Source organism: Prinia subflava, chromosome 6 (assembly GCF_021018805.1).
Source record: "Prinia subflava isolate CZ2003 ecotype Zambia chromosome 6, Cam_Psub_1.2, whole genome shotgun sequence".
Lineage (NCBI taxonomy): Eukaryota > Metazoa > Chordata > Aves > Passeriformes > Cisticolidae > Prinia > Prinia subflava.
Window position 1 is genome coordinate 20803353 of NC_086252.1, and position 15041 is coordinate 20818393.

The 15041-nt window shown below is 41.3% G+C and overlaps 2 protein-coding genes across 18 annotated transcripts in view; both read left to right on the top strand.

Annotated features, from left to right (window-relative positions):
• LOC134552180 (sodium channel protein type 1 subunit alpha) overlaps window positions 1-3542 on the top strand; it is a 64401-nt gene extending 60859 nt beyond the window's left edge. For all 15 annotated transcript variants that reach the window (XM_063400576.1, XM_063400579.1, XM_063400585.1 and 12 more), the window contains one exon: window positions 336-3542. In XM_063400576.1, coding sequence (XP_063256646.1) covers window positions 336-1504 — 1169 coding nt within the window. In that variant the 3' untranslated portion in view covers window positions 1505-3542. The remainder of the gene's footprint in view (window positions 1-335) is intronic.
• Window positions 3543-12153: 8611 nt separating this feature from the next.
• TTC21B (tetratricopeptide repeat domain 21B) overlaps window positions 12154-15041 on the top strand; it is a 33658-nt gene continuing 30770 nt past the window's right edge. For 2 of the 3 annotated variants that reach the window (XM_063400590.1, XM_063400592.1), the window contains exons 1-4: window positions 12154-12290; window positions 12455-12584; window positions 13576-13686; window positions 14842-15008. In XM_063400590.1, coding sequence (XP_063256660.1) covers window positions 12270-12290; window positions 12455-12584; window positions 13576-13686; window positions 14842-15008 — 429 coding nt within the window. In that variant the 5' untranslated portion in view covers window positions 12154-12269. The other variant, XM_063400591.1, reaches the window with a different exon arrangement.

Sequence of the window (15041 nt, forward strand, 5' to 3'; positions counted from 1 at the left end):
TGTATGGGAGGTGAACTTTTACTTGAACAAAGCTATATGGAGAGCTTTTGCCATTGCAAGATTTACAGCCAAGTCATTCAGCTTTACATTTTAACTTGTAGTTTAGCTAAACCAAACATCAAACCTGTTAAAATAATCTAAAATTTATTGCACCTGCAAATAATATGTATAACTCCTAAAAGAGAAATTATGCAAGACGAATATACAGAATACCTATAATTGGTACATAAAACTTACAATTTTAAAACTATGTTTCTAAATTTCTATTGCGATGTGGGGATTAACTCATAATGTACCTTGGTTTTCTTATTTTCTTTTTTTTTCTCTTTTTCTAGGTATGTTCTTAGCTGAGATGATTGAGAAGTACTTTGTATCTCCCACACTATTCAGAGTCATCCGTCTTGCCCGAATCGGTCGAATCCTGCGCCTCATCAAAGGCGCCAAGGGGATCCGCACGCTGCTTTTTGCTTTGATGATGTCTCTTCCTGCTTTGTTCAACATTGGGCTGCTGCTCTTCCTGGTCATGTTCATCTACGCCATATTTGGCATGTCCAACTTTGCCTATGTCAAGAGGGAAGCTGGGATTGATGACATGTTCAACTTTGAAACGTTTGGCAACAGCATGATCTGCCTGTTTCAGATCACCACGTCCGCTGGCTGGGACGGTTTGCTCGCCCCAATCCTCAACAGTGGAGAGCCAGACTGTGACCCTAACAAGGCTCATCCAGGGAGCTCTGTGAAAGGTGACTGTGGCAACCCTTCTGTTGGGATTTTCTTCTTTGTCAGCTACATTATCATATCCTTTCTGGTGGTGGTGAACATGTACATCGCTGTGATTTTGGAGAACTTCGGTGTTGCTACTGAAGAAAGTGCTGAACCCTTGAGTGAGGATGACTTTGAGATGTTTTATGAAGTCTGGGAGAAGTTTGATCCTGATGCAACACAATTCATGGAATTTGAGAAATTATCTGATTTTGCAGCAGCACTTGATCCTCCCCTTCATCTACCAAAACCAAACAAAGTCCAGCTTATTGCAATGGATCTGCCCATGGTGAGCGGTGACAGAATTCACTGCCTTGACATCTTGTTTGCTTTCACAAAGCGTGTCTTGGGGGAAAGTGGGGAGATGGACGCCCTCAGAATACAGATGGAAGATCGGTTCATGGCATCCAATCCCTCTAAAGCTTCCTATGAACCAATTACAACTACATTGAAACGAAAGCAGGAGGAGGTGTCTGCCGTTATTATTCAGCGTGCTTTCAGACGTCACCTTTTAAAACGAACAGTAAAACAAGCTTCCTTTATCTATAACAAAAATAAAACTGAAGGTGGGGCTGGTCAGGGTCTGAAAGATGAAATCCTTATTGACAAGTTAAATGAAAACTCATTTACAGAGAAAACAGAGATAACTGCATCAACAGCAGTTTGTCCACCTTCTTATGATCGTGTAATGAGGCCAGTCAAAGAAAAGCATGAAAAGGAAGATAAAGATGGTCAGAAATAAGAGCAAATGGTGAGCAAAATCATATATGTGCAAAGTAGTTCATAGCCTGTAAGGATCATGTGTTTGTGTCAACAGGACTCCTGAAGGAGGTCTATGCCAAACTGACAATTTTTACAAATATACTGTACATTAAAGGTCAGTGCCTATTAAAAGACAGTGAGCCCTTGTCAGTGACTGTGATAAGAAGAAACAACCTTGACAGGAGGTTACTGTTCTCACTACCAGCTGACACTGCTGAAGAGGAGAGAAAAAATGGCTACACAGACTGTAGGGACCAGTTAAAGGGGTGTGAAACCAAGTATTTGTGTGTTTAGCATAAAACAATATGGTAACTGTATCCACTGTTTGCATTTCAACTGCCACATACTTCATATTTTTACAAAATCTGTGTTGGTGGATTCATCTTGTTTTTATTCATATGTTGTTTATTATATGTGACTATTTTTGTAAATGGGGCTTCTGTTGGGGAAGGGAATCAAGTACACCTTTACAGGTACAAGGGCCAGGTATTCTATTATACAACTAATATACACACAGAAATTATTTGCATGAAGGCATGCTGCACTTATAGATCATGCATGAAAATAACATTAAGTCACAAAGAGCAACAGATTTTTTTAGCACAGTGTTTCTGGAAAGGAATAACAGATTTTGAGGTGCTTAATTAATGTATTCATGTTGTATCATGTTCAAACAAGTCTTAGTATGCCTGTAAAGTCCTCTACAACTCACAAGAATAGTAAATACAGTTTACTTTTTGCACAGACCATTAAGTTCCAGAAGGTGCAAACTTCTTCCTAGGTCTGGAGTCACAGATTTTGTCTTTGTCAAATGTCTTTCTGCATACGAATACTAAATGAATCTGCCTCAGCCCACCAAATTGATCAAAAAGAGCCCTCTGTAAAGTTGTTCTGCTTTATCCTGCAGTATTGTTTAGCCATCTTCAGCTCTCAGTAAGGTTGATGTTGTACACATAAATGAAAAGCCCTCTGCTGTGTAAATAATTTTTAACCTGTGGTGCATGTTTGAGCAAACAGATAATGACTTTAGCACATTTATTGCATCAAATATGTACCACAATAACTGTAGCGTGCAAGCATTCAACAGGTAAAATTACGTATTATCTACCATTATAGATAGTTTGGATGCAATCAGTGCATGTTTATATGGCCTATGCTGCTATTCCTTTGACTGTCCAGGATTCTTAAACATGGGAAGCCATACATCAGAGTTAAATGAAATAAACTATTCAAAAGGACCTCATTCCTCCATACCATTAAGCAATATTTTGCAGCTATTTAGGAGCTTCTTTGGTTTACATTTCTGAATTTTCAGTGCAAAGCATATAGTGTATATCCAAACTGTACAGACATTGAAAACTACTAAAGCTGTTGAAAATAATGTTAGGATTTTATAAGCAAATATAAATACTGTAAAAATCATTTTATTTTATTTTTCAGCATTATGTACATAAAAAAAGAACTGACTTTTATCTTCAGGTTGATGTCACAACATTTTTGTTACTTTCAGTCCATAGCACTTTTTCACAGAAGAACTCCAGAGAACAAGATATAACTCAGTGAATGGATAACTGTAGGATCTTACTTTTTACAGTATTTGCCAACATATAAATAATTTCTGCGAAATAAGTACATAATTTACTTCTAAAAAGCTATGTTTTGTTTTTTATTTGCAGTTGGGAAATGGTCTAAAGTTCAAATTGAATGTCTAAGCAGTGCCTGCATCATAAGTTTTCAGATACAACCTTTCTTTCAGAGAATCCTGAATCTTTTCTCATATTACTCACAATTTTCTTTTTTTTCATCCATGCTGCACTAGAACAGTTCCAAATGTTATCTAGGGTCCATGATATTTTTTCACAAAGAGAAAGTAGCAAAATTGTATAATCCAATCCATCAGGACATTTTATGTTTCTTACACAGGAAAATTAAATATAGATTACTTTTATTAAAATTATTGACTAAATCTGTATTAGTGAAGTGCATGCAGGAAAATGCTATTACCCTAACTGATGCTAAAGAACATTATTAATGCGTCAAAATAATAAAGATTACATTTTTTTATTGTACGTTCTGTTTTTGTTTCTTATCTGACATTAATATAAAAAGGGTATGCTTTTAAACCACAGAATGTGAGAATACTGAAAACCTTTACAGCAGCTATGCTGTTCTTCCATATGAGAAAATCCTTGGGACTTGCTTGTTAGTCACGAATTAGGAATTTCTTATTTAATGTGTGTTAGAACAGTGGTGTTTCTGCATGTATCAATAGTTCTGCCCTGAGTGACTTCACGCAGCAGCTCCATGCAGTGGAGTGCACAGCCATCAAACACCAGAGCTGTCCTGAGTGTGTCCCAGAGCCTCAGACAGTGACAGGAATGAGAACTGAGCATTCAAGAGTTTACAAAGACAAAATGAGGACAGAAAATAGTGCCAGATCCATGATATTCCCCAACTTGGATTGAGAGCCAGTTTATTCCTGCTGGGTGCTGTTCACAAACAGGCTACAGAGCATCTCATATTTGAGTGTATTTCTGAAAAAGGTGAAGTGGTGGTGGAATGAATAAATCATTGGTCTTTTCCTCACGTATTTTAAAAATCTCTCTGGAAGAACCCTATTCCTAGAAGCAACCATTTGTGGATACTAATAGGGGAAAAAACAAATGCATCTGGAAAGTGGGGCTGTTCCTTATTCTTTATCAATTGCTTCAGTGAATTTCTGAAAATATTAATTTTACATGTTTACATCATTTTATACTGCATTCCCCTACAACTTACAATGAAAACTTACAATGTTCACTCATAGGTGAACACTGAACTTAATATGAAACCAGTTGATGGGCAGCTGTAGTCTGTATGCTTGCTTAGGGGCTAATGCAGAAATAAAATTTCATAGCATTTCCCCTGAAATTCATCAAAAATTTTTCAAGAGAGGGAAGATTTTCTCTGTAAAATTGTTGTGAAATACGTTATGAAAAAGAAGTCTATGACTTTGATTCAAAATGCCTAAGTATCAGAATGAAAAGATAAGTATTCTCAGATTAACACGTGGACAAAATATGTCTTAAAAGATTACCTTTAAAAGTATGTAAAAAACCCCAACTTGTTTCTCATACTGTTAAAAATGAGACGCTTGACACGGCCAATATATCAAGCAGCAATTTAATAATTAATTAATTAACATGGTAAAGTGTGAGCAAAGAGGCAGCGCTGGGTACAGTGGCAGGGGTTTTCCCTTCCAACTGCACACCCATTGCTGGATTTGATGGCATTTTATACATATTCATAAGCTTTCTCAGCAGTTTCCATTTCTAGTTTTAACGTCACAATTCAATACCTAACAGCCATAAATCTATAGATTGTCCTGTATAATTCTATAGACCATTGTGATCTATTCTGATATTTCAATACTCCAGGATGTACTTCCAGGATATGTTTTTCCAGGTGGTGGGATCTGGCTTCCAGATGTGGGGGTCCCATCTCTATTTTCAAGTCTATCAATCTCTAAATGCTGATGTCCAGTTTCCTTCTCCAGGAGTCATAAATCAGTGATCTGAAGTCATATCTTCATGTCCAGGATGTTTTCCCACCTTGTGTGAGGCCTGAGCACCCTCCTTTTTCCTTCTTTTGTCTAAAAGAAAACCTTTTTGCACTCTAAAACTACAGTTTAAAATTCTTTAATACAAAGCAAGCTTCTAAAGTTATAATTAAAGGACACTAATTGCAGAATAGCTTGAGACTTATAATAGATAATTGCAAGCAAAAGATTTATTCAAAAACTGCCTTCCATGCTTTCCTCAGCTGTTTATTAGAACTCATCTTTATAACTGTCCCATGGCTGTGTTCCATCACTATGATTACACAGATTTTCTTTATTTCCCTGACACGAAACATAACTTTGTATTTCACAGTCCCCACTCTGCTTGTATAAATTTTTATTTATCTTACTTATTCGTGTCTGGGTTTCGAATCTGGCCAAAACTTCAGAAACTTTTCCTTCTTTGTCCTTTTTCTTCAATTTCATTATTTTGGATATTTTAGATGTTTTCTCAAAATGGATAAATTCCCCTGTAGCTAGTTCAGGGTCTACAGGCATCACAGCGACCTGCATACCTTGTATTACAGAGTGGATAAGCTGAACAAAGCATGGAATTAAGCAAGGTAAAAACAACAGTCCAGTCAATGAACACAATATTATAAATACTATTTTCTTCCACCAAGCCCCTCTTCCAAACAACTGCTCTCACCATGGAGCTTGAAGGATAGAATTCTATTGTTGAACAGGCATTTGTTTGTTACTTAAATATCCTTTTGGGTTTTGTGGCTACCACCGATTTTAGAGAAATTTGTGGTATACATTTTCCTGCAAGGGGTTTCCCCTACCTTTGTCCCAAAAGCTTTGCCTTTCTTGGCTATGCATTCCTGGCCTATTACTACATTTGTCAATACTTATCCTTCTGTCCGTTCTTCAGGTTTTGTAATTCCTGTTCGCTTCTACTTTAAAATTTGTGCTACTTCTAACCCTTCTCCTCTCTAAGGCTATTGCCCTGTCATTTGGGTCCCACCACAAATCCAGCACTTGGAAATATTTAATTCTATTACAATTCATTGCATTACATCCATAAACAAATTCTCCAAAAGTGGAAAGGTCTAACTCTGGCAGCTGTTTCTTTAATTTCTCATACAAATTTGGGGAAGCAACTTTAGATTCAGAGTGGGTTTTCAACCCTTCTACTGCTTTCTGCACTAAATTCTCCCTATATTGAACTCTTCCCCCATCAGTGTATCCCCACATACCTGCTTTGGTAAAGCATATATATTCTTCTCCTCTTGGACATGTCTGGTAATTACGGCCAGCTCCTCCTCTTGCTCCTAAATTCTTTGCTATCCAAAATTCTCTTCCTTGCTCTTCACAAACCTTTAACTGACTTTCATCATAACAACCTTTGTTTATATGGGTGTGACCAACAAAGGATACTGTTGTGACTCCTCTCCATTTCACTGACTGGTGACATGGGTGACAATTGTCAATTGCCGTGGCAATGCTTACACACATGATCAGGTATATAACGAGAGGTCCAGTATGACATGCCTTTCCACCCCTCCAACCTATTGGGTTGCTGCCAACAGTTGGGAATTTCATCTTCTTGGTGGCAAAGGCAGAGGTCAATCTGGTCTTGCCCTCTATTTATTCTTACCTGAGAATTGTTGCCAGGCCCACTGAAGCTTAGCTCTGTGCCACTCCCTTATTTCAATTTGGTATCCATCTGGTATCCAATTGTTGTAATCACACTCAATTCTTTCCAATTTTGCCTTTGCTTCTTCCTGCAGATCGATCTCAGCCTGTGTCCCGTGCAACCAGGTCTCCCACCAATCCTTATCACCTACTTTGATGTATCCTTTCTCTACTGCAGCCCTTAGTGTTCTACCTGTCTCTTTCTCTATCTCATCCCTACAACTCCAGCAAAGGGTATTAGGGATCCTTGCCCCCACCAAGTTTGTATACCACAATTTCTGACACTCAATGCACCTGAAACAACCCCAAGGAAAACATTCACAATTTTGGTTAGGACATTTCACTTCTCTTGGAAGGTTTTGATTCTGAAACCTCAGGTACAAGAGTTTCTGAAACATGCATCAATCCTTTTTAAGTCTTATTTTCAGTTCTCTAGGAGCAGATGAGATTTTCCACTGAAGCTCGGCCGGTGCCTCTGTTGGTGGTCCCACTGGTCCTTTAATCGTGATGTGTGGGTCCAGCCTTTCTCTGCAGTCTGGATGGCTGTATCAGTGGTTAAGGGGTTAAATATGGGCCTTCCCATTTAGAAGATAAGGTCTCCTCTTTGCAATTTGCAGCTTTTAACCAGCACTCAATCACTTGGTTTTATTTTATGTATGCCAAATCCTAGAGGGGTAGATTGAGCCAATATTCCTTTTTCTCTCAACTCTAATACATGTTGCCTAATTGTTTGGATATATTTTCTGAATAGTCATATCTTCAACTATTACTGATGTTTGGGGTATCTCCTGGGAATATGGCATGCCATAAAGCATTTCGTATGCTGATAGCCCAGTATCTGCATTAGGAAGTGTTCTTATATTAAGCAATGCTAAAGGTAAACATTTTACCCAGGACATCTTGGTTTCAATCATTAATTTGGTTAATTGCTGCTTTAGTGTTTGGTTCATCCTTTCCACCCTCCCAGAGCTCTGAGGGTGCCAAGGGGGTATGGTGTTCTCAGGAAATACCCATGGCTTGTGTTACCCCTTTGATGACACTAGAGGTAAAATGGGAGCCTTGATCAGAATCAATGGCTCGAATAACCCCAAATCGGGGAATAATTTGTTCTAGTAGTATTTTAATTACAAATTTGGCCGTGGCCCTTACAGCTGGGTAAGCTTCTACCCAGCGAATTAGTTGATCTACTACTACTAACAGATACTTCCACTTACTGACTTTTGGAAGCTCAGCATAATCTGCCTGAACTCTTTCAAAAGGTTCATAGGCTATTTTCTTACCGCCCCCCCCCGCTGAAGTTTGCCTCATTACCTTTTTGTTGACTCTCTGACAAGTAACACGCCTCTGTGTTACTTGCTTTGCTATTTCAAAAAAATCCCAATACACCCATCATATTTTTTAAAAAATGATCACACAAGGCTCTGGTTCTTCAATGAGTATGCTGATGTAATTGGCTCAAAATCTTTTGTGCATAGGCTTTGGACAAAATTTCCCACCTATCTAAGAGTACTCCTTTTCTTTGTTCTTTCTTAGTATCTAATTTCTTTATAGCTTCTTGGGAGCTATAAGATTTTTTGGACTTCTCTTTGAACTTTTGTTATAATATTCAACTGAATTGTTTCTTTCAATTCAAAAGCTGCCTCTTTTTGCAGCTTGGTCAGCTATGACATTTCCTCTTGCTAAATAGCTTGTGTTTCTTTGGTGACCTTTTACATGTGTAACAGCTATTTTTTTTCTGGTCTTTTTAATGATACAAGCACTTTAAGTATTAATTCTTGATAGATCAACCATTTTCTTTGGGTATTGATCAAAACTTCTCTCTTTCCAAATCTTCCTAAAAGTATGTACAATTCTAAAAGTATACTTTGTATAAATAGTCTCCACTTTGTCTTTTAACAGTTCTAAAGCCTGGTATAACGCATATAACTCCCGGGCTTGTGCAGGCCAGCTGGAACTTAACCTTTTCCTTTCTACTATCAACATGTTTCCTCCCTTTACAATTGCATATCCTGACCTCTGCTTCCTTTCTAATACTTTGGAGGAGCTATTGATGAAATATTTCTCCCCTTCAGATAATTTTATTTTTTTTTTTTTTTTATTTCAGTTAAATCTGGTCTTACTTTAGTTTGTAATTCAATTAACTCTACAAAATCATGAATCTGTTCTCCAGTTAACTTCTGATATAAAAATTTTGCTTTTTGACTATACTTTTTTATCTACTGCCTACAATACTTTAATAGTTTTACCAGCTGTCTTATCTCTCCCTTTGTTCTGGGAGAAGGTAAGGCAAGTATGCCCGATACTCATTCGGGGTCCAGTTTCTTTGTTCTTTTACTTAACTAATGACCCAAACACTTCATTTCTGCTTCTACAAATTGCAACTTGAACATTGAAGCTTTCAAACCCTTTTTCTCTAAAAAGTTTAATAGCTTAATTGTGGCTTCTTGGGCCCCAGGAACTGATCTAGTTTATCAGACATCCCCATTTCCTTTTTAAGGGCTCTCACATCCCCAGTGTTCGGTGGTACTGATACATATCTAATAGCTGTCTTCTTCTTCCCCCCTTGGTATCTTGCTATCAGTACCTTCCTTAATGGATCTAACTGGCCCCTTTTGCTCTCATCATCACTGTCCTTGCGCCTTTCTGCCCGAACTGTCTCCCTGCTTCTATGTGCAGGTGGTGAATCTGGAGGACGAGGCAGAGCCACAGGGGCTTGAGGTGCAAGCGGTGCCATAGGGGCTTGAGGTGCTGGGGGGGTGCTGGATTAGGCACCTCTGGTGGGGCAGCTGGTTGTGGTAGATAAGGGGGGAGGTTGTGTAAGTGGCCTCATGGATTCTTCTCCTTTTTTGGTTTTTAAAGCATACAGGGGAGAAGGCCAGGACTTCTGCTATAAAGCAGCATAATCGCTCTCTTGGTTAATTGGATCCTTTTTATTTACACAGGCATTCAGGGCCTGACAGATCCACTCCTCAGATGACCTGTACATTGGCCAGTACAAATTATCAGGTCGTGTCATTTCTTTAGTCCATTCCATCATACAGTATTTTATCATTTTCTCTTTACTTTTTCCTTTCCTGGATTTACATTCATCCTAAAATTTTAACATTAACCCCAGGGGACTGTCCTGTGGTAAAAAGCTCCCTCCTTTCCCAGTACCTTTAGTACTTCTATTTGCCTGTTGGTTTATACCAACCCCTGGGTCCTTGCCTTGGCATTGACCCACCCTAAGAAACGGGTATTCCCTCACTTGCCTCGACCGCACTCTTTCTGACTTCAGTAATGAAAGGCCTTCCTATTTTCTCACTTGTCTAGGATTTCTTTAATAAAAAGTCCCTTCAACCAATACCGCTTCCCGCCTCTGATTTACTGTAAAGAAATCCCCCCCAGCTATTGCCGCATCCCGCCCCCGACCTTTTTATATGAAAGAATTCCCTTTACCGACACTCGCTTTGTTCCTTCACCTGCCGCTCCCCTCGCGGAGACACGGAACCGAGGTTAGAAGAACTCCACAATCACTTCGTGGTCAGACCACGTCTCACACACACACCACTCACACTCTCACACGTGTGTACCCGTTCTTAGCCCACCTAACCAAGCGATACTTACAGCCTCCTTTTCTCGCCTGGGTCTCTGTGCACGAGTTATTACAGGTGAATTTCACTGCAGCTTTATCCGGGAGCTCAAAATCCTTTGCTCACAATTTACCTCGAGGATCTCCTTCTCCCTGAAAGATTCCCCAGTCACTCAGGGCCACCTGAGGCAAAAGCCTGCAAGGTGGGGCGCCTCCCCGAGATCAGGAGCCTCCCTCAATGGATTGGAGATGCCCGCATTCTCCACCAAATTGTTAAAAATGAGACGCTTGACACGGCCAATATATCAAGCAGCAATTTAATAATTAATTAATTAACATGGTAAAGTGTGAGCAAAGAGGCAGCGCTGGGTACAGTGGCAGGGGTTTTCCCTTCCAACTGCACACCCATTGCTGGATTTGATGGCATTTTATACATATTCATAAGCTTTCTCAGCAGTTTCCATTTCTAGTTTTAACGTCACAATTCAATACCTAACAGCCATAAATCTATAGATTGTCCTGTATAATTCTATAGACCATTGTGATCTATTCTGATATTTCAATACTCCAGGATGTACTTCCAGGATATGTTTTTCCAGGTGGTGGGATCTGGCTTCCAGATGTGGGGGTCCCATCTCTATTTTCAAGTCTATCAATCTCTAAATGCTGATGTCCAGTTTCCTTCTCCAGGAGTCATAAATCAGTGATCTGAAGTCATATCTTCATGTCCAGGATGTTTTCCCACCTTGTGTGAGGCCTGAGCACCCTCCTTTTTCCTTCTTTTGTCTAAAAGAAAACCTTTTTGCACTCTAAAACTACAGTTTAAAATTCTTTAATACAAAGCAAGCTTCTAAAGTTATAATTAAAGGACACTAATTGCAGAATAGCTTGAGACTTATAATAGATAATTGCAAGCAAAAGATTTATTCAAAAACTGCCTTCCATGCTTTCCTCAGCTGTTTATTAGAACTCATCTTTATAACTGTCCCATGGCTGTGTTCCATCACTATGATTACACAGATTTTCTTTATTTCCCTGACACGAAACATAACTTTGTATTTCACAATACGTGTATTAAGTTTTAAATGGTGCTTCAGAACAAGTCAAGAAGAACTTAAAAATAGCAGGAAAATCAGAGGATTGCCGTGGCCAACAAGGAACCCCAAGCACGCTTACTGCATAGCGCTGCTTTGGCGCCTTCCCGACGCTGGGGATGAGGAGTGTGTGACAGAGGCCAGGTGTGATGGGCTGGCTAGGACAGGTCACTGTGAGCCCTCTGCCAGGAGAGCCAGCCAGCTTCTCCAAACTCCCCGCACGCTGGGTTCCGCTCCTGGCGCATCACTGCCGGCTTTCCTGGTGGACGGACTGCACTCCATCCCAAAGGAATGCTCTTTAGCACCCTTTGTTTCTGCTGGCTAGAAATTATGGCTGAGGATGCTTTCACCTCCACAGGAAAACCTGCATTTTACTAGTCTTTGCAACTAATTCTCCAGGAGGAAAAAGAAGGAGGGGGGGGGGAGGGAAGATGAAGTCTATCTGATGTGACCCTATTGCTATTGTATTTCTAAGAGAAGTGTCACATAACTTGAAGTGCTCAGTTACATTATGAAACGTACGGAATGTGAGGCACTTAATCGCACGTTCAGCCAAGAAAAGCAAGGAAATAACCACATTCCCAAAGCGTCCATTCGATATTCGGGCATTCTGTGAGGGCTCCTGAGGCACGGCCGCCCGCCCTCCGCCAGGGGGCGCCAGGGGGCGCCAGGGCGTGCGGAACCGCCCCGCCCGCCCCGCCGGGACCCCCGCGGGCCCCGCCCCGCCGCCCGTCTGGAGTTTTTCTTCCCGTGTCTCTCCCGCCTCCTTCCCGTCCAAGCCAATGGCAGGGCGCTATCCGCACCCTTCCGGAGCCCCCCCCCGCAGTGGGGTCGGCTAGCAACGATGGACGCTGAGGTGCAGCAGGTGGGCGCCACCGCCGTGCCGTCCCGGCGGAGGGAGGGAGCGGCCGGGCAGGCGGGAGGGATGGCGGTGCCGGGCTGGGGCGGGACGGGGCGGTGGGCGCGGTCTCCCCGGGGCCGTCCCGGGCCAAGCGTTGGCACGGGTGACCCGCGGCCGCTTCCCCGCAGGCGCTGCTCAATTACTACTGCCAGCAGGGGCTCTTCCAGCACGTCCGGGCCGCGGCGGAGGAGGCGCTGGCGCGGCTGGGCGGGGACCCCGTGCTCCACTTCTACCGGGCCTACGGCGCGCTGAGGGCAGGTAACGGGGCGGGGCCGCTCCCCGGAGCCTCCCCTCGCCTCCCAGAGCTCAGCCTGAGCGGCTGCGCAGGGAAAAGCGATGTTGCGGAGTTTGAATGTGTTTATTCCATGTTGAGTAAATTACCTATGTGTTGAATGTGTTTATTCCATGTTGAGTAAATGACCTGTGTGTTATGATCTGTCACCGCTCCTCCCCAGTTCGAATGAAAGTGATCTAGACAGCATCGTACCAAAGTGAGAAATCACAAGTATTTTTCTTTTTCATGGTTTCATGAACATCGGTAAGTGAGTTCCTTGGGGGGAATTCGAGCCCTGCTCAAATCCGTATTGCATTTGATCAGAAACTCACTAGTATCTCCCAGCTAACAGCGCTTCCCTTCAAAGCAGCTGTGTTATTTTGGTTGTGTCCTCTGTCTCAGGGAAACTGACAGCTAATACCTAGTGGGGGGATCTTTGTGTAAATTATACTGCTCTGAGAAATTCATTTAGCAACATGTGTATTCCAAGGATGTCAGAAATACCATCAAGTAAGCCAACATGGGGGAGGGCTGAGGCAAGTCTAGGAAGGTGTGCTGTTTTTTAGGGGGTGTGTCTGTTCACAAACTTCCAGATGTTTTTATAGAAGAATCCTTTCATTTTTCAACATATTGTCTATTTTGCTAATATTCAAAATATTCACACAAACAAGGCAAAAAACCTGGTTATATAAAGAAACAGAGCTGCTGAATGCCCTGCATAAAACAATAAATATGATTTTCATCTGTCTGACAGTTGGCAGAATTAGCACTTAATTCAAGTTCCTTGCATTGAGATGCTATTTTCTTTCCTGTGTCTGCTTGAAAGACTTGCACAAACAAGTGAAAGTGGGTGTATGCATAATGAACAAAAGTATGGAAGAAAAAATAAACGGGAAAATTTAAGTCAGATTGATGTTTGATGATATTCTTTGCCTTGAAAAGCGTGATAGCTTATTCTGTGCTTTTTTTTACTAGGTGATGTCCAAGAAAGTATTCGACAGTTGGAGTCTATTAAAAACAAACAGGAGGTGTCACTTTGTACAATGATGGCTCTGATATATGCCCATAAAAAGAGCCCTAATCCAGGTATGCCTGTTAAGACATGCTGTTTCATGTTTTAAACAGCTCTGTGTGAAGACCTGAGAGTTGTAGGCTAATTCTGCCTAGGTTAAAAATGCTGGCTTTGCATTTGACATAGGATCAATTACTGACTTGAGTGATGCTTACCAGGATTGTAAACAAAAATACCAAACCACAAAACTCTGAAGCATAAGAGTGAATGTTAAAATATAACACTCACACCCACACACAAAATCTGGCTTATTGACCATGATGAAAAATCTTTGAAGGAAAAAAAAATGAATCAAGCTTCTTGTGATTGTTGTTCACTCATGTCTGATATTGGTGCTTTTGAGCAGAACTGCAACTTGAAACATCTTTAAAGGCATGCCATTTCTATCTTTCGAGTTATCCTGACCATACAAATGGAGAAAAGAATTTTGTGAATTTTAGTATTCCTTTCTCCAACCTAAAAGCTGGGATGATTTTGTTAAGAATTACGTTCTCAAAATCAGAGTTGGTTTATCAGGTGCATTGAGTGGTCATTAAACTGTTACCACAGTATCTTTGTCACTGTGCAGATTTGTAGCTGCTGCTGACAGTTTGTTAAACAATTTGATGTGAAACAGCTCTGATTAATGGCAGCACTCTTATCTGAGTACCTGAGGGTTAATTCTGCAGGACAGCAAAACTGTTGTGGATTTTGGGACTCTCTGAGAGCGAGAGCCTTTCCCTCATTCATTAGGTGGGTCACCATTGTCAGAGCAGGAGATCAGGTTGGCCAGGCTGGGCCTGATCCCGTGGGTGTCCTGTAGGTGCTGTGTGGTGGCACTCCACAGTCTGATCCATGACCTTCCCTGACAGCAAGGTCAGGCTGACAGGCCAGTAGTTTCCCAGATCTGCCTTCCTGCACTTCTCATAGATGGACATCACGTTGGCTAACCACTGGTCATCTGGGACCTCCCCACTTCTGGGACCTTCCCATCAGCCATGCTGATGGGAACCTTCTTCTGCCTTTTCCATCTGTACCTGAGAAATATTGCTAATGGGTGGGATTGCTGCATGTTTATCAGTGTACAGTACAGAAAACAGCGTTTGCTTTGGAAGCCCTTGGCTTATGTGCAGCTCTTTGGTAATATTTTGAGACGCTCTCAACAAGAACTCTGAACAAAACCCTTTCAGATCGAGATGCTATTCTAGAGTTGGATGCGAGACTGAAGGAACAGCGTAAAACAGCAGGGCAGCAGGCTCTGTACTATGCTGGCTTGTTTTTGTGGCATCTTGGTCGTGAGGACAAAGCCCGTGAATACGTTGATAGAATGATCAAAGTTTCTGGTGGTGGTAAAGAGGTAAGTGGTTTTTACCTTTCATGAGTGTAAAAG